Here is a 20,340-nt window from a genome sequence, read left to right on the forward strand (position 1 = left end):
ATCTCAGAAATTTTCTAGAAAAAATTGGACGTTTCTCAGTTTGAAAAGTAGAAAATTTGATAGTAAAAATTTTCTTCCTTGTTTTTTTTTTTTTTAGAAAAAACAAGAAAATTTCTAAGTTTGAAACATCAAAGACTTACCTGAAAAAAGTCATTTTTTTAGATTAATCTGAGAATTTTTGAGAAGAAATGTGGACATTTCTGAGCTTCAATAGTCTAAACTTGTCAACTTTTGAAATTCAGAAATGTTTACTAGAAACCTGAGATTAATCTCAAATTTTCTTAGCTTTTAGTTGAGTATTTTATATAATTTTCACATAATTTATATATATATAAATTATGTAAAAATTATGATGCAGCCCCTTTAATGCAGCCTGTGTGCCGCTGCAGGTGCTGCAGCTCCTCCTGTCCATGTGCAGCATCGCAGCTATAAATATATACACCATATTCCAAATTATTATGCAAATTGGATTTAAGTGTCATAAAGATGAAATTTTTTGTTGTGCTATTAAATATATAGATGCTATTGTGTGTCAGGACTCTTTGAACCACTATAACTCATTTCAGAGAGCTGGTTGATTAGTTTGTCTGCTGAGCTCAATTATAGGAACTCTACTTCAGAAGGATGTTCCACATTATTAAACAGGCCACAGGTTTCAATCAACATGGGAAAGAGAAAGAATCTCTGCTGATGAAAATCATCAGATAGTGTAGTGCCGTATGACAAGGTATGAAAACATTAAATATTTAACGAAAACTGAAGCGTTTATCATACTGTGAAGAGATTTGTGGCTGATTCAGAACAAAGATGGTTTGTACAGATAAAGGCAGAATGAGGAAAGTTTCTGTTTGACACATTCATGGGATTCAGAGAGCAGCTGTTAAAATGTCCTTAAAGCAGCAAACAGTTATTAGAAGCTGCTGGAGCCTCAAGGTGGAGGATCCTCCAGAGGCTTGTGGTGCAGGAACCTACTATTGGGCCCCTAACCAGAGCTCACAAGCAGAACCGGTCCCAGTGCGCCTGGATGGTCCAGATGGACGCAGTAGAGGATTGGTGGTGGATGGCCACCACGTCCCAACAGGCTGTGACGTCAGCAAGGAGGTGGTGGAGTCATGCTGTGGGCCGAAGTCATGGGGAGAGAGAGAGAGAGAGTGAGAGAGAGAGTGAGAGAGAGAGAGAGAGAGAGAGAGAGAGAGCTGGTCGGCCCTTCAGAGTCCATGAAGGTGTGAAAATGACCTCAGCAAAGTATCTGGACTTTCTGACTGATCACTTTCTGTGGTTCTAAAAGAAGAGCCGAACCTTTGGTAGCAAAATCATCTTCATCATGACAATCCATCATCTGATGCTGCCAGGAAAACCGCTGTGTCATTGGCTGCTATGGGCATAAAGGGGAGAAACTCATGGTGTGGTCACCATCCTCCTCTGACCTCTGACCTCTACCCTATTGAGAACCTTTGGAGTTTCCTCCAGCAGAAGATCTGAATCCAGTTCATATCAACCAGCAGCTCTGGAAGGTTTTCTGACATCCTGCAGAGAAATTAAGCAGAAACTTTCCACAAACTCACAAGTTCAATGGATCCAGAATTGTGCTGTGATACCAGAGAAGGTCCAAAGTTAACATGGAACTGGGCCTGTTAAGATGGTTCTGATTGAAATAGCTTTTGATTTTAGTACATGTGAACATTTAATGCTGCACATTCACAGAATGACCGTTCACAGTTCTTTATAATCCATAAAATGTTTAGAAAATCTGCTGGGCATAATAATTTGGAACATTTTGCATTTTGAGTTTTTTATTTTTGAAAAAAATCCTGTTGTCATGGAGATCTTTGTTCAGTAAAATCTGATTTATACTGTAATAGTTCATGACTTGAAAATTATACTGACCATCATTTGCATTGAACATTTAGGAAAATCTGAGAAAATATCACCTGCATAATATTTTGGAACAAGGTTTAATTTGAAAAGCTGCAGGAGCTAGAAAATAATAATCCACTTGTTGCCAAATCCAGATTTAATTTCTGGACAATGGCAAAATGGGGTTATTCAGACTTCAATCTCAGAACTAAGACTATTTTTCAAAACCTAAAAGACATTTCTGAGATTAAATTTCTCTTTTGTATACAAAGATTAAAACAAATTCTGACATGTGGAATGACAAAGATGCCACAAACCAACAAATAAATAAAAAATATGCACATGTAACTATTAAAAGTAACTTTTGTTATCCAAAATGTATTAAATACATTACTAAATAACTCAATATGAAATACACTAATAGTGGGGAAATTCAGGCAACAGTATGTTTTACCTTCCACAAAACTGTAAGAAAGATTAAAAACAAAAAAGAGACAACATAAGAAAACAATGCTGTACAGTTATTAAAAATAATGTTTAAAAGAAATGTCCAACTGACTGGGGTCATTAAAAATGTACTGCATGTGTGTGAATAAAAACAACACATTATTTACAATAAATAAAAAAAAAGTGCAAATATCACTGATGGCTTCAATATTTAACTTTAATAAGTGAATCCAAGTTTTGGGAGAAACAAAACTGAGAACGCTTCATGTATGTTTAAAATTATAAACCATCTTTTTCTTCCCAGTTGAGTCTTGTCTCGTTCTTTTGTCTCAGCTCCAACCTTCTCCTTTGTCCGGGTTGGACCGAAATCGTGACCCAGTTTTGCATATTAACAAATATTGTTTTAAATAAAGAAATCAGAATTTGAATAAGTGAGTCACTAACTCAGATTCAGAGAATCGAAAGCAGGGATTTATTTAAGCCACGATAAATTTGAAATTTGTGTGCATTCTCCCTTGATTTGCATCGCCATGGCGGGAATAATGACGATGCTAAAACACAAGAACAACCCGACTTCCAACTCAAACTCAGCTTGAGAGTTTGAGTTGGATTTTCAGTAAATATGGTGACTGCGACACGGCTTGATGTCAATATTTAATTTGGATAAACAGAATTAGGTTGTAGGAGTAACAAAGAGACTAAATTTAAAAATTTACAAAATTTCTGAGGGTAAACTGATGTTCTGTCTAGAAGGATTTAAAAAAAAACAAAACAGGTTGCACCGTACAGGATGCCAAAAGTGCCACAATCGCACAAATTAATAAAAGCATTTCAGATTAATCTCCACTTTTCAGATTTATTTTGTAGCAAATTATCAACTTGTCAAATTAGTATCCAAGCTTTTTGTCTAGAAAGTTTCTGAGATTAATCTAAAAATTTCTGCTTTTTTTTTGGCAGAGGTTTCTTCTTTTTGCCCGTCTACAAAGTCTCTAATTCACAGTCATGGAATTCAGACTAATTTTTGAAAATCAAAGAAATTTCTCAGATCGATGGAATGCCAGAGGTGCCACAATCCAAGAAACAAAGAAAAAAAAGAAATTCAGTGTTGTGGAAGATTTCTGACATCGGTCTCAAAATGTACGTTTTTTTTCTAATAAGTTTCCAACTTATCAAAGCTTTTTATGTTGAAATTCAGCCTTTTAAATTTGTAATTTTTTTGACATACAGTTAAATTATTGTTTTAATTTTAACTTTGCGTTACATTTAAAAAAAAAAAAAAAACTTTATGGAGTATCTTTGGGCAACAAGAGCCTATAAATGATCAGAAATCTACTTCAGTATGATTTTAACTGTCTAAACTTTTTAACTGTCAGTTTTACAAAGATTTTCACACCAAAGCAGAGATAATGGGTCGGTACTTTATTTACATGCTGCAGAAACGTGAGATGTCGTCTCCGCCGGACGCAGTTCAGTGTCGTGGCGAAGGTTGTTAAACAGAAGACAAGACACATGGCCTTCATTTGAATGCCTAAATCCCTACATGCTTTAATCACTGGACTACCAAGCATTAAGTGGAAAATTCATCATTCAACATCTACTGACCTAGCGCACAAATAATCAGAGAGAGAATGAACAGAATCATTAAATTATCAGAATATGATTAAGTCACTGAGCAAATAGAAAATGTATGATATAGTAAGAAAAAAGCTGTAAAATATTATAGTTTACAATAATTATTCACATTCAAAGGCTTTACATCTCAATACATACACAACATGGCCCCTGAACATGACTTCAATCCAAATATGATTCATATATTAGAATTTAAATAACACAGAATGAACTATAGGCTAAAACAATAGCCATCAATAACCTTATACAAGAATAAAAATACAAAAACTGTATCCTAATATCATTGCATTACTCGCTTCAGATTTAATAATACATCATCTGTACATCACAGTTCTCATCAGTTACAAGCCAGGTAGAGCATTTCATACACGATGTAACCGACCGCCATCGACTTGATTCAGAATAGATTCGGGGTTTTTTTAGACCAAGAAAAAAACAAAACACTCTTCTGGCGTTCCCTCGATTTTACAGACAGATACAGCAATTTTATTGGTTTATTTGGATCAGGTGGATTTCCTTAAACTGACATTAACCACTCACTGCACACACTCAGCTGAAGGAAGAGCGGCCTCCGCAAACGACCTCAAGGTCAAAAATAAAAGCCTTATGATAACACTTACTGCTAAAAAATTAAAAACAAGCACAAATTAAATCATTCGCTTTAATTTCTATTGGGCCAAAAACAAGAGTCAAATAAAAAAACAAATCAAAGATAATAATAATAAAAAGAAGAAGGGCAGAAAGCCCGTTGAGGCAGCCATCTTGTCCGTTGACAACAGCTTTTTCTGATTGCTTGTGAGAGTGATAGTAGGTGAATGTGTCTCTGTTCAGCATGGGGAGGTCAGCACAAGATTTTGTTTCCAGTAAAGATGAGCCATTCTATTTCAACTAAAATTTAAATTAAAAATGGGAATTTATGCCACAAACACCAGTAAAATGTTACAAAAAGTTCAAGTTTCAAAACATCCAATTTTTTTAAGGGTTGCTAATGCTGTCAAAAATATGGTCAGCATATCAAATGTTATGTTCACCAAAGATGAGCCGTTCTATTCCAACAAAAAATAAAATATAAGCAGAAATTTTCACCATGAAAACCAGTAAAATGGGACACAAATTAAAGGTTGCTAATGCAGTCAAAATAACCCCACTTGTTTTTTTAAATTAAACTAAGTGTCTGTGGTCGGCACGAGAATTTATTTTCAGTAAAGATGAGTCATTCTATTTCATCAGAAAACCCCCGAGGAATTTAGAGGAACTAACTCAACAAAATCCAGCAAAATTCAAAACATCCAATTATTGTAACGGTTGCCAATGCTGTCAAAAATACATATATATTTTAAATTTAATCTACATTTCTGGTGCCCAAACTGTAGGAAAAAGCTGCTTATGCACTGAATATGTATAAGGTCAGCACATAAGATTTTATTTCCAGTAAAGATGAAAAACTGTCATCGATTAAAAACAACAAAAAAATAAATTTAGGAGAATTCACACCTTGAATGCAAGTTAAATGGTACAAAAACTAATCTAAAACATCCCATTTTTGTGAGGCTTGCCAATACCGTAAATTTTTTTACTTGAGCTACATCTCCAGTGCGCAAACTGTGGGGAAAAACCTGTCCATGCATTGAATATCTATGTGTTCAGCAAACGAGATTTTATTTTCAGTATGACAAAACCAAGATGAGCCGTTCTATTCCATCAAAAAAACAAAAACAACACAGGAACTTAGGGGAACTAACAGAACGAAAGCAAGTAAAATGGTACAAAAACTAATTCAAAACATCCAATTTGTATGGGTTGCCAATGCTGTCAAAAATACCCTTAAAAAAAAGAAACGGGACTTTACTTGAATTCATGCTATGAAAACCACTAAAAATGGTAAAAAAAACAAACAAATTATAGGTTGCCAATGCTGTCAAAAATACCCATTTTCTTTTTGACTTAAATTACATCTCCAGTGCCCAAAAGAAAGAAGTCATAGGAACAAAACTGGCCATGCAGAAAAGAGAAGCAAGTGATGAAGAAGTAGAAGCTAGTGGCATGTTTACCCACCCCGATAGAAAAAAACCAAAAACAACCTTAGTAACAGCTATGAAGGCTCACTCAGACCCACGTCTCACTGCAGACCAGCACTCTCCGCTTTAATTGGACTGCAAGTACCAAGAGACCGAAAAACAACTCCAACACCAAGGGAATAAACAGAGGAAATAAAAAATAAAGAGGACCTGTGGAATTAAGTGAGACTGAATCAGTTTACAGTATCCGTCACAGCTAGAGAGGAAATGCACTAAAAGTCGGGCTTTTACGACAACTCGCACATATAACGTATGATTAGGATATGGTTTTAATTAAAGATATCTTGACAGGCTCTGGTTCATAAAAGCTAGATTCTGTGTTATCGTTGAAGCAGGAAACCAGTCCGTGCGTTCAGGATAGTCCTAGCAGTACCCAAACTCGCTCCATCCCCCCCAACCCCAAACTCACCCCCACCTGAAGCAGAATGTACAAAATGGTGGAAGTCTCATCATCCATACATGGAAAAAATGCAACAGAAGCCTCACAGAGAGCACAAAGAACAAGCAAAGCAACCCTGAATCCAAAGTTGTATTTTCCCCCCATGGATCTACTCAGGAAAACAAACGAGGTCTAGATGCCAGCGTCTCTAAGAGTTTGTTTACGTTGCGGTGATGAAGGGCACTAAAGAGGGCGTTATTCTGCTCAGTGATTGGCCTCAGATTGTGCTCCTATAGGCCTGGGTTTTGGTGCCTCTGGTAGATCTTTCTCCACACTTCCTGGATCTTCTTGCACCACCGGTCGGCGTTTCCGCTGGGGTCCATCAGGTAGTACGTCCGGTTCGGCTGCAGCGACAAGAAAAAAAAACGGCAACGATTTTAAAGATTTGCTAGAGAGAAAAAAAAACAGAGCGTCTTCAGTCAGAAGCTTCTCCAAATTCACTGGAATACAGACTGCTACAGGAGATTCTTTTTCTATCAACACCATTTACAATAACTCACTGAAAATTTTGAATTAATATAAGTTGCAATAACATTAAATCTGAAAGAGCAGTTGGCCAGGATCCCAGCAGGAACAGAAATAAATGGTGGTTACCGTGTGAACAAAGAAGGTTTTGAAGTTTTTGGCCTCGGGGCGCAGCTCGGAGGACCAGGGGATCTCCCCCTTCAGGACCCGGTTGACGGGATCCACATAGTACAGGTGTGGCCCTTCGGTCAGCAGCAGCTGCCTCCGGCGGGCGAACAGGCCCTGCAGGGAGCCCAAACATTTCAGCAACAAAACTTCCTCACTGCCGCCAACCAGCAGCCACTTCCCTACCACCATGTCAACGTTTCACATCAGTCAATATCAGTAATTATTGGTCAGTTTTTTGTTTAGGGGTTAGGGTTAGGTTTTGTTTGTTTGTTTAACCCTTAATTACAGCCAAACTGGAGGTGCAACATTTCCCGTTTATCCAGCTTTCCCTCCATGTTTTTTATTTTGAAGCAGTTGAGAGCCAAAGTGGGGAAACTTTAAACTGCTGCCAGTTACCAGCAGGTTGTTGCTAGGCAACCAATGTTTGGGGAAACTTTAAACTGCTTCTTAAGGCAGGTCGTTGCTAGGCAACCAGAAAGCGTGAGTTGATTCCACCAACATGGAATATTCTATCACATGTGTTGCTATACATATTGATATTGATTACGTGTTTATTGCAATATACACAATTATTGATTTATTGTCCAGCTCTGGTTTTAACCAGAAGGTTTTGATGCTTTCAGCTTCCAATCGTCCATCTACAAAAACTCTGAACCTGAATTAATGAGATGTAACATTAAAATTTCCACTGGGATCAATAAAGTGTTTTGGAATTGAATTTGAATTGGAGGAAGAAATGAGCTCCAGTGGAAAATAAAGACGCACCAATCCAAATTTACAAAATTAGAGGTTTTTTTCTAGCAAGTTTTAGACTTTTTTTCTAGAAAATGTATAAGACAGTATCAAAATTTTGGCAGTTTGAAAAGTGGCAAAATAAAAACAAAATAAAAAAAAAAATTGAGATTAATCTCAGAAATTTTGTAGGAAAAAAAAAAACTTTTGTCTAGAAATTTCAGAATTTTTACTAGCAAATTTTCTCCTTTTCAAAGTTTCAGGTGTTACTATTTATTTTACAATATATGCAGAATTCCTGAATGAACTGAACCGTTGACAGAATATTTGCTGTAGTTTGTTTTTACGTAGTCAACCTGTTGTTTCAGTTTAAACATTTTAAATTAGAGGTTTTACTGCTTATTGCGCTGACTGAACAGATGAAAGTTGTTTTTAGATGTTTGACTCAACATGTGGAGCTGTTGGTGTATTTCAGTGTGCTGTACTGCTGCAGAGTTATTAAATAAATGTGTAATTCAGTTCATTTATGTCAGACATTTGCTGAATCTGCAGTGGGATTCACACACACCTTGCGTTTATCCACTGGTCCCATCTTCAGGATCAGATTATTCTCCACAAACTGATGCCTGCAGAATCCAAAACAGACGGAAAATCTCTCAGCACACAGAGACGGTAACTAATCAACTGAACCGTTTCCTTTTCAAAATAAAAGCCTCTAACACAGTGAACTCACCAAGGGTTCCCATTGGTCTGTTTGTCCAGCAATAATTTCTTTTCTTCCTCAGTGAACAGCAGGTCCAGCTCAAACGAGTTGTTGTCCAGGTCGTGGATGTACTGCTCGATGTTGCTGCTGGATCGCTGCGGCGGCGCCGAGTCGTGCGGCGACAGGGAATGCGACGAGCTCGACGGCGCCACCTGCATGTTGCTGAACTGGCTCAGGAGGTCATCGTACTGAAATTCACACAGTTAAAGAAAAAAAATCTAACTTCAGCAGCTGGTGAGTTATCCAAAGGTTTCAGTATGTTTTCTAACAGGGCTGCTACAGCAGGGGTTCTCAAAGTGGGGGTCAGGACCCCAAAGGTGCCCGCGAGACACCAAATGGACGGTCGAAAGATGAGTTTCAGATTCATCATAATGTGACCTCAGAGGCATATGGAGGACCAAAACAGGAAAAAAAAAAATCAATAACTGTCATAAAGAAAATGTGAATGTAATAAACGTCCCATTAAATAAACCTTTTAAAAAAATCAACCTAAACAATATTTTTTTATTTTTTGAATAAAATAAGTCCTTTTAAAAAAGCGCAAGATTTTGTCACTATATTTACAAATAGAATGCAATAACATACTTAATACAGGGTTTCTGCTGGTTTCACCAACTCAAATTTAAGATTTGTAAAGACGATCATGAATGACATTTCAGATCTGCATCACAACAGAAATTTTAAGAAACTTCATATTTTGCGATGCTCTCCACCATCTTAACCCCCACAGTGCCAAACTGTTTGAACAGAATGTGTCACAAAAGACGAACGTCGTCCAGGAAACTGCAGAGAAATTAAACTTACTCCAAAAAAGCTAGCTAGCTAGTTAGCAAGGGTATATGAGCAGCTAGTTAGCGGTAGCCTCAAGCCAAAGGAAGCAGATAAAATGTCAGTGTGACTCAAACTGAACTGAAGAAAAAAAATTTAACTACATATAATATATGAGATTAAATATTCGTGCCAGGAAGAAATTTAAGACCTAACTTAACATATTTAAAGCCAACTTACAATTTCTTAAATGAATTTAAAACATTTTAAAGTTGCAGTATGTAACTTAATTTTTTTTAACTTAGACTTTCACCATATCCTGACAATATTAGACAAGATAATCCGTGAAAAAAAAAGATCGCTCTCCTCCACCCCCTCCCTGAGCTTCACTGCTCTCTTAAGAAATGCACCAAAACAACCAATCAGAGCCAGGAGGAGGGGCTTAGCGCTGACAATCAACCTAGCATGTTAAACTACTAAACATGAGAAACAACTTACCGTTAAAGGAAAACTGTTTATCTGTCTTTATTGGTGGCTATGCTAACTAGCCTAGCACTCATGAAAGGTTTTGCTAACAGGAAGAAGCTGTAGTAGGTGCTAAGACCCACCTCCTGGCTCTGATTGATTGTTTCTAGTTAGCACTGGGAGGAGCTAGAGAAGCTACTTTTTTTTTTCACAGATTATCTCAAACTTTAACAACATTGTCACTGTTTGAACAAAAATGTAAACAAAACGCTTTTTGGGCAACTCACATTCCCGTAGCAGTCCTCATCGTCTTCAGACATCGCTGGCAGGTAAGGTGTGAGCTTTGGGGGCGTCTGCAGGTGTAAGTCACTCCAGGAAATGGTGTCGAAGAAGGGATGCTGCCTCAGCGGGTCGTACCCTCCCATCTCTTCACATCCGAGCCGCTTGGATGGGTCCAGTGACTGAAGGGAGGCCCCAGAGAATACTAAATAAACCATCCTACAAACACGAATCCTGCAACCATGGATTTGAATTTCACTCAAAGATGCTGCTCGGATTGACGACTCACCAGAAGTTGCTCAACTAGATCCTTGGCTTTGGGGAAGAATTTTTCTGGGAACTCATACTCCAACTTTATTATTTTCTGGAATATTAGGTACTCGTTTCTGTGACAGAGAAGTAAAAACAAAAAAAAAAGTTTCCTTTCTTAGCTCTTGTTTTACCACTACTACACTTGTATAATAAAAATACATAATCTTTCAAATCAGATAAATTTGTCTATTTTTTTAAGTGCGACACATTCGTAGCAGAGGCCCTACACTGTAAAAACACAAAATCTCATTAAGTGTTTTTATTCCAGTTTCTAGTGCAAATATCTTTGTACGCATTAAATAAGACAAAACTAATTCAAAAGTAACTTTTTAGCAAGTTAGAGGAGCTAATTTTAAGTCAATAATTGCAAATATTAATAAAAAATTACAAGTTCCACCGGCAGATTATTTTACTTACACATTTTCCCATATTATAAGTTAAATAATCTGCCATTTGAACTAATAGTTTTTATTAATATTAAAGAATTATTGACTAAAAACAAGCTCTTACTTTTAAATTGGTTTCCTTATTTAAAGTGTACGAAGATATTTTGAACTAAAAACTAGACCAAAAGTGCTTGGTATAACTGTGTTTTTGCAGTGTAAATTCCCTGTAAGTCAGGGGTGTCAAACTCCAGTCCTGGGGGCCCGCTGCCCTGAAACGTTTAGATGAGCCTCTGCTGCAGCACCTGAACAGAATAATCAGGTCATTAAGGCTCTGAGACCTGAGCTACACCAGGAGGAAATGAAGCCGTTTCATTCCAGGGTTTTGTACCAGAGGCTCATCTAAAACCTGCAGGACAGCGACTGGAGGACTGGAGTTTGACATCTATACTCTAAGCCAACTGGTATGTTCACCAAACGGTTGTAGTCCAACTGGAAACCAATCTGGATCAACTGGTTTGTGTATCAAGAGTAACTGGTCATATCAATCCACTTTTCAGACAAAATAAAAAAATGTATTGGTATCGGCAAGCGATGCATCCTTTCCAACAGCAAGTTGCATTTTATAAAGTAACAAAACGAATATCTAAAATAAAAATTAAACATCCAAAGCGTTCTTACCCAGCTCTGAATGGTGGTAAACCAGCTACCAGCTGATAGATAATACACCCCAAAGCCCACAGATCAGAGCTGCACATAAAACAGAAAAACAACAAAAAAATATATTTAAGCAAGAAAGTCTTAAAATCTGAAAAGAATCAAATTATATTTTTGAAAAGCACCTCTTGCAGGCTGATTTTTCTGTTAGCAGCTCTGGAGACACGTACTGCGCTGTCCCAACAAAGGAGTTTGCTCTTGCTGCAAAAAAACAAATACATTTTTATGAACAACAGAGCGTGCATAGCCTGTCTCTAGACATCCTGAACCTTATTTTTTTCCTTTTTAAATCAGTTTTAGTTTCCTGAAAGCTTTCTCCCCAGCAACAGTCCTAGCCAATGTGTGACTAAAGCAAGGTGAACTTCTCCAAAAACGCTTTGTAATCACATTTAGAGAAAGGTTGGAAGTGGCAGCATACGTCGTGTTTAGGTGTCTTATCTCATTTTTCCTCAGATGTAAAATTTCTGGTGTATTTCTTAATACATAGTTGGCACACAAACAGGATTCTCCTCACTAATAGACCCAAACTTTAAAATAACAGAGTTCCTCAGGGGTGTTGAACCTAGTGTCCAGATCAGTGATACTTCATATGTAAACCCAATGGAAAGGATCAAACTGGATTATTTTAATATGGTCTGTAACTTGCATGCAGGCTAAGGTGGGAAACTCGCTGTTTCCAAACATCCAGGCCAGACAGAAACTTAACCGGCTGCTCAGTAACTCCTGGCTGGCTCGCCACATTCAGAGGTAGCCAGGAGCTATCGAGTAGCCTTCACTCTTTTAGTATATTATTGATCTTTTGCAACTGCTGCAACATTCTTCAAGAAGCGGCTCACTCCGCCATGACGTCTCGTCAAACATCCTATTTGTTTCTGTGAACCTTGTCAGAAAACATCTAGTTGCTTAACGTCGTTTTTATTTAGTAGATTTCAGAGTAAAACTGGTCGGAAGTTTCTCCACAAACAGGGAGTTTGTAATTTTATGGTAAACCTGATGAGGAGAGGAGACTTAGATGAATAGCATTATGGAGAAGGTACCCAGCTAATCATTAGAAACCATGGGGGGAAAAATATGCTCCATTATATAGCCTAGCATAAACAAAACTCATTAGTTTTGTTACGTTGTGTAACAAATGCAAAATTTCTTTGATTTAAGCAAAGAAAAGCTTTTTGCCGCTCAAACTCACATTGCCAGCTAAGCTAGGTTGGTTTAATCAACTCACTCTGGTTGCCTGGCAACGACCTGCTGGGTAACTCAAACTGCAATTTAACGTTTTGAGACTTTAAACTGCAGTTTTACGACTTTCTCAAAAAAACACAATGTGAAGAAAAAACTAAATAAAACAGGAAAAGTCACAATACCAGTTTGGCAGTTTTTCGGATATTTAAAACAAAAAAAACAACAACCGTTAAAAAATGATTCTGAAGTCTTTTCTATGACGCTAGCCAAGCCATCAGGTTGATAATCACACTCTGCTCCACCCAAAACAAATCAACATCATTTTCATCTTTTGCTTTTTCCTTTTCTGAAAACCTGACTGTATTATCTTTCAAGGCAGCATGGTTATTATCACTGTCATTCTTCTTTTAAATGCACTAATGCAAGAAACTACTTCATACAGATACAACATGTAGATGTTTCGTCATTGAATGGTAACATTTAATTTTTACTGTCAAAAACAAGTCAAAACAAAGATAACATTGTTTTGATTATTGTTAAAAACAATAAAATGAATGTCCAGGACACAAAATCCAAAACCAGTCAGGAATCAGTTTATTGTGAGAATGGATTACTGGAGCCAAGTGGGAATATTTACTGTAACACAGATTATGACCATGAAACAGCAGAGATGGAGCTGAATTGATCTGTTCGGCTTCATGTTATAAAAACTAATTTTTATTTTTCTTTGCCTGCTAACTCAAAGATTTTCACATGAAGAGAAGTTCTACATTTACTGGATGGTAAGCTGTCCCAGTAATTGTTGCAATTAACTATTATATTGTTGTTTGAGTCCATTTTCAAATAATATGACGATAGTAGCATAAAAATTTAGGCTTTCCGGGGCGTGCTGTGGTGGCGCAGCGGGTTAACACGCCCCACGTTTGGAGGCCTTAGTCCTCGACGCGGACGTCGAGGGTTCGACTCCCCAGTCGACTCCCGGACCTTTACCGCGTGTCTTCCCCCCTCTCCTCCCCCTCCTTCCTGTCTGCCTACTGTGGAAAAAATACGAGCCGCTAGCGCCGCAAAAACTCTTCGGAGAAAAAAATATAAAATTTAGGCTTTCCCTCTAAAAGTCCAATAAATGTAGAAGTGGAAGACTTTTCAAATATCCAAAATGAAACAACAACCAAAAGAAATGAACAGAAATAAATAAATAAACACAACCAAACCCAGAAATAAAATGGATTATGATGTTCCTGTAATCGCTCATTTGACAGGCGTAACTGAGAAAAGTTTGGCTTTTATTTTGAAAGGTTTGTGTTTAGCATCTAGCTATGTTTTATTTCCATTTAGCTTGTCAGAGTTTGAACTGGGTCTTGTTGATTTTGAAAATATTTAAACACACCTTTTGATGGATATGCATTATGAATATGTTGGTTAATGTATAAAATGTGTTTTGATTCATTTTGCAGGATGTGGGAGTTGAAACAAACTCAGCTGGTTGGTTTTACCTTGTTTACTGTCAGACGATAACTGTTTCGCTGTTCCAAAATCTGTTATCTGGATGTGCATCTCCTCGTTCAAAAGAATATTTTCTGGTTTCAAATCTCTGAAATAAAAAAATATTAATTAAAAAAATTGTACAGACTCAAATACCAGCAGAGAGCACAGGAGCAGATCCTTACCTGTGAATTATCCCCTTTTTGTGTAAATATTCTAGAGCACAAACTATTTCGGCTGAGTAGAACCGTGTACAGGTCTCATCAAACGAACCAATTTTGCGAATGTATTTTAGCAGTTCCCCGTTCTTAGCGTAGCTAAGACCAAAATCTATAAAAACGTCTGTTAAGGAAAACTTTAAAACAATGTCATCTGAGGAGGTGAAGCAAAACAGCTGAAAATCCAGAGAAATCTGATGCTAATGGAATAAAAAACAACTTTCTGATCAACAAAACTAAGAGCCACCATGTCGTACCAATAACAACTCTCTTCAGTGCGGATGTATTTACTGAGAAAGATGACTTGTTTAAAATGTACTAACTTTAAGTTTGTACATTTTCTCAAAGTTTAAATGGTGGCGCTCTTATTGGTATGCTACCAAGTCGTATCAATAACAACCATCTTCAGTACGGATGTTCTTGCTGAAGAAAGACGACTTAAAGTTAATACATTTTAAGAAATTGGTTCCGATTTCCAAATCTGCAGCTAATGATTATTTTAATATCAGATTATTATTAGTTGGATAAAAAAGGGCACATTTTGCAGATTTATCATTTAAACCCTTAAGCTTAATTTGTACATCTGAAATGCATAAAAAATGCAAATAAATAATTGAACTTTTAAAAAAATAATAAAATAAACATTTTATTGCCTAAAATGCTGAAATGTTTAATCATTTGTAGCAAAGGATGCATCTGCAACTAAAAAAAACTAACTTATAACATCAAAATCTCAGTCCTTTCTTCTCAACTCAACTGCAATACAGCTAATCTGGGGATTATTTTTTAGATTAAACTATGCTACTTTCTAGCCAGAGCATATTTACAAACTTTTTTAATTTTGAATGCAAAGTGTACATATTCTTTGTGCAGTTTTGGCTTACTTGAAATATTCTCCAGGAAATGATTAATCAATTACTAAATTCAGGGTCAGTGAGATGTTTAAGAAGGAAGTTGGATAAAGAACAAAGAGTGCTTTAAAAATGACTTCAGCAGATAACAGGAAGGCTGAATGTTGCCGTTTTATCCTTCTAGGAACCCCAGAGTTCGGTTACCAAGGGAGCAAATACACAATAACTAAAACTAACCACACTCACTGTTACTATAAGCTCCAGAACCAGTCATTTTATAATTATAAAAAGTCAGTTTTACAGTGACTCATTTCTCAGACAGTGTGACATCACCTCTGTTCCCAACATAAATAATTATTAACTGACCGTTGCAGAAAAACAAGAGACAAATATCCAGAATGCTTTTAAAGCAGCATCAGAATGAGCGAGGTGCGTCTCTGAAAACGATCCGGCAGCCAATGAAAGGATACACAACTTCTCATCGTCTTGAAATGTGAAGTAGAGCTTTACAAAGAACGGGTGTTCAAGAGTTGACATCAAATCTCGTTCTCTTTTCACGTACTGGACTTTGTTCTCCTTCATAATGTGGCGCTTCTCTAAAATCTTAACTGATGGAAAGACAAAAAGTAGTAATATTTAAGACATTATCCATTTTTATTAGAAGATTAACATTCCGTTAATGGTTGTGTTATTACTAACTTGCATATTCTTTCGCTGTGGCCAACTCTCTTGCAAGAACAACCTGAGGAACAAAGACAGGAAAAACATTAAAAAACATCAAAGCTGCAGTTTGTAACTTTTATAAAATATATATGTATATTTTAAGTATTTGTTGAAAATGTCACAGTTTGGTACGAAACTCCTCTGCCTTCTCCCAAAGCTGACTGCAAACAACCAATCAGAGCCAGGAGGCGGGTCTTAGTGCTATCAATCAACCTCATGTACTCCTAAAAACAGTGAAACTGTTTATCCGCTGTCATGCTAACCAGCCTTGGCATTCATGACATTCTCTGCTATACTGTGCTGCGACACAGCAGAAAATGCTAACATTTGGTTAATAATTGGCTATAGCCGTTAGCATTCTAGCAACCAGTAGGCCTGTCACATTTTGCTGGACGATAAATTCTACCAGAAATTATTGCGATCAATTATAATATTGCTATGCTGTCGCTGAATCATAGCAAATTATTAACCGAAGGCTAGCATTCTATGCTAGCTGAGGAACAGCAGATAATTTTGTTAATGTTAAAGACAGCTAGCATGGCAGTTGACTACGGATAAACGGTTTCCCGCCATTTCCATTAGCATATTTAGTACATGAGGTTGATTGATAACGCTAAGTCCCGCCTCCTGGCTCTGATTGGTTGTTTTTGATGCATTTGTTCAGACAGCAATAGTAGCTCAGACAGGAGGAGGAGATTGATCTTTTCACAGATTATTTGTTTCATAATAAACTGTAACATCATGACAGTTTTAACAAATATATAAAAACATATTTTCAACAAGTCACAGTCTGCAGCTTTAACAGCTGCACCAACCAAAGTAAAGAGTTAAAAAAAACTTTTTTGCATTCACCTCAGATGAACTGAGGATGACTCATTAATCAAAAGAATGCTAGCATGTAGCAACATCTACCCTAAAAACAGAAGCAGGAATTCAGCCGCCGTACCGTTGAGAAGGAGCCCTCTCCCAGAATCTTGCCAAACTTGAAGTCCTCGGGCTTCTTCTTGCGTGGCTGCAGTGTCTGGGCGGCCGGCTGTGCGTGGCCGTCGGCGCTCTGGGAGCCGCTGGGCGCTCCTACGGCGCAGGGCTGCGGGGATGAGCCCTCCATGTTGGGGCAGTGACTGCTGCTTGTGCTCGGGATGGCGAGTGGCGAACAGGAGTCAGGGTGGTTTCTGGCCATTGATGGATGTGAGCAGGAACAGATGGCAACGTTGGGCTGAATGGGCACAACATCATACTGGAACAACAGAAAACATCCAATCAGCTGGACGTCTGCATCTTCTACTGTAAAACTTCTTGGGTTTCATTATTTATTTATTTTAAAACAAAAGCCTGTCACCATGACAATTTTCCTGAAAGAAACTGTCTCAGAATTTATTGCGATAAGTGATGATATTGAGTTTTGAGACAATTTTCAAGTAATATAACATTAATTAATAACGGCATAATAATGCAAGAACACATTCTCAGAGATCAATAAACTTTAAATGTTAATGAACATTTAACACTGGAAGACATTTCAATATCAAAAATAAAATAAAACAATTATGAAGTTTCTGTAAACAAAGTTGTCCTTAACAAAGAGGTTTAATTGAGACCAAAACACCAGACATTCAGTTTACGGTAGAAAAAGACAAATAATAAATCATGCAAATGTAAATTATTGAGCCAATTTTAATTTATTATGCAATTAATGTATTCTTTCAACATAACTAGTAATCTGTTTTTTCAATGTAAAAAATTAATTTTAAAAACTTTCACAGTTCTGCATACATCTTATCAAAATGTGTACCAAGTTTGGTTAAAAAAAAAAGTTTGGATGAAACATTTCTTAAGGTGTCTCAAGAAATCAAACCTTACTTTGATTATTTAAAATGTCTTCCAGTTCTGCACAAAATCTGAGTCTACTGGAGGGTGAATTTATCAATAAATTACTTCAAAATGACAATATTTTCATTTATCCCAATAATTACTGGAACAATTTATCGTTCAGTAAAATTTGCCAGGTTTCCTCTCAATCTAAAGTTTTCCTGATTTCTTGCAGTCAAAGTAAATATAAAGTAAATAAAAATTGAATTTCAATAAAAGCTTCTGAAGATTGATTCATTTCAATAATCTGACTTCAGATTAATAAGTTAACAAACCACATATCAGCTCTGACCAATGATTAACAACTAAGAAAGTATTTTTTTCTTCTTTACATAAACGCATCAAAATTAGGCACTCCAACATAAATGTTTGGATGGATAAATGCAGATATTTATGTAATGTTTTCATTTTCTATTGTACCCTAAACTACTCAATAGCTGAACCTACTGCTCATTTTTTATGTTTCAGACCTACAGTGTGATCCAGACGCAATCTGGTAACATTTTAGGAACTTGATGGTTTTTACATGCAACCAAAATACATAAAATTCAACACTGAAAGGCATTAAAGTTTTAAACTAAAACGTACAAACTGGAATACCTCAATTTATGAAGTTGGGATTCAAATACAATATAGTTATTAATCAAACAGGAGTTTAAAATCAATGACATTCAGAAACCCATGAATAGAAGAACTGAGTCAGATCAGTATTTAAAAAAATATTGCATTTAAAAAAAAAAAAAAAGAACTGTTCACATTCTGGGTATAATATTACAAACTTATACTAAGACGTCACCCTGGTATATTAGGGACAAAGTCTGGTGTTGATAAACAAATGACTACCAAGGAGCTGCTTCCTGGCTTGGTGGTCCCACCCGATGTCAAGGTCTCTCTTCATAGAACAGCAGCAGCTTACAACACACCAAGATTTTATATTTTAACTAAAACAATGAAACAAAAAGTGAAACCCACCAACTGACATGAACCCAACAGTCACCTATAGCGCTTTCTAACCTCTACATTTGCTGTTTATTTCAGCGGCAGTTATTCGGAACATGCGAACCAAATGCAACTATTAGTGTTTTTTTAGCCTTTAGCTCGGTTAGCTTCTCTTCATTTAAAAGCAAGGTGTGGCCTTTAGCTGCCCATTCCGGACTTGACTCTATTATTGCCAACTGTCCGTGAAATAACCTACAGACTCTGTTACTGAGTCAGTCAACATAATAGCTGGCATACAGCCGTGAACCAACATTTTCCTAACCATGTGTACTTTGGTAACAACTAGCCTGTGCGAACTTTCCATGATAACCAAGCCCAGTTAGCAGGCTAGCATTAGCATTTGCTTATCTTATCAAATAAAGCCGATGTTCTTCGGAAAACAGCAGTAGTTCTATAGAAAAGCGCCCCTTACGTGTCATAAAAATGACTGTGCGTGCACGTGAAGCAGTAAATAATAGTAGAGGATAGTTTTCCTAATGTATACGAACATAAACAATTCAAACTGACATGTCCAACTTTATCCAACTTGTGATTCTAGCTGCATTTAAAGGCTATTCCCATCACGGTGTTACTTTGAACGACTGGGGCGCTTTTTTCGGCAAAGCACCGGTCATCACTGACAGCAAGTTACAAACTTGATGCTAACAGTTAGCTAGCTTAGCAACCAACTTGAAACCCATCTGCTGTGCTCAGATACTGATTCTCAACGCGCTTTATGTTACTTATGTAGCTTGTTCTGTTGAACCTTTAAAACAGTAAATCGAAAACCACGAAATTGACACAAAAATAGTCCCTTTTAGAGAAAGGTTGAACGTACTTAAGCTAACTTTAGCTTGCTAGCAAGTGGAGTATCGGTCGAAAGCGCGAACCAACGCTAACACTAGCCGTCCGTTCCCGAACAGGGGGGAATAGTCCCATACAGTTTCAAAACACACTATTATACACTGTTGAGTTATTATCTGCTTCAGAGGTAGTTAAAAAGCAGGTCGTCATGGACTAATCCAAAAGCCGGAAAGCCTATGATAGCTTAAATCCTGCGATGCTAACGATGCTAATGAGTCACAGCAATGTTTTATAGGCGAAGGCCGCAGATAACTACTTCTTCTGATCCAGCTTCTACACGCCACAATCCGCGCACCGGCTTCGAAGACCCACTCTCGGGAAGTTTCAACACTTACCATCTGACTTGTAGCTCTTGCCATGTGAGTTTTCCGTGAGTATTTATTTGGAATAAAATAATTAGAGAAGCTCCAGTAATGGCTGCCTCCGTGCCTTCATTTTCGAGGTGTGACGTCGTTCCACAACAATGTTACCGCAGGACAGCAGAGGAGAGTCCTGCCGTGTCAGTGTCCGCCCCCACCGCCACGAACAACCCGCTGAACTTTACAGCGCAAGGCTCGATCATATTCACACAAAACATGTGGCCTGCAAACTGCTTGGACCACACACTGGACCTGGTTTTATTTATTCTGCTATCAGTGTGCAACAACCTAGTCAAGATTTGAAGACTTTAA

The 20,340-nt window shown here is 37.2% G+C and overlaps 1 protein-coding gene across 1 annotated transcript; it reads right to left on the bottom strand.

The window, feature by feature from the left end:
• Nucleotides 1-3,708: 3,708 nt before the first annotated feature.
• Nucleotides 3,709-20,155, bottom strand: pdpk1 (3-phosphoinositide dependent protein kinase 1). The gene is made up of 14 exons (XM_005803239.3): nucleotides 20,005-20,155; nucleotides 16,905-17,195; nucleotides 15,935-15,977; nucleotides 15,706-15,843; nucleotides 14,352-14,496; nucleotides 14,178-14,275; nucleotides 11,631-11,706; nucleotides 11,470-11,538; nucleotides 10,383-10,479; nucleotides 10,102-10,275; nucleotides 8,552-8,769; nucleotides 8,387-8,444; nucleotides 7,048-7,200; nucleotides 3,709-6,797 (listed from the first exon to the last, which is right to left on the bottom strand). The coding sequence occupies exons 1-14, from the start codon at nucleotides 20,026-20,028 to the stop codon at nucleotides 6,684-6,686; spliced, it is 1,698 nt and encodes a 565-aa protein (XP_005803296.1). The 5' UTR covers nucleotides 20,029-20,155; the 3' UTR covers nucleotides 3,709-6,683.
• Nucleotides 20,156-20,340: the final 185 nt, after the last annotated feature.

This window comes from Xiphophorus maculatus, chromosome 10, assembly GCF_002775205.1.
Source record: "Xiphophorus maculatus strain JP 163 A chromosome 10, X_maculatus-5.0-male, whole genome shotgun sequence".
Classification (NCBI taxonomy): domain Eukaryota; kingdom Metazoa; phylum Chordata; class Actinopteri; order Cyprinodontiformes; family Poeciliidae; genus Xiphophorus; species Xiphophorus maculatus.

What these genes read in the sequence shown, in the direction of transcription:
- pdpk1 (XM_005803239.3), bottom strand. Translation starts at nt 20,028, where the DNA reads ATGGCAAGAGCTACAAGTCAGATG. An exon ending in TTACCACCATTCAGAGCTGG is followed by an intron (nt 10,480 to 11,469) that starts GTAAGAACGCTT and finishes TCTCTGTCACAG; the next exon opens with AAACGAGTACCTAATATTCC. An exon ending in ATCTAGTTGAGCAACTTCTG is followed by an intron (nt 10,276 to 10,382) that starts GTGAGTCGTCAA and finishes GCCTCCCTTCAG; the next exon opens with TCACTGGACCCATCCAAGCG.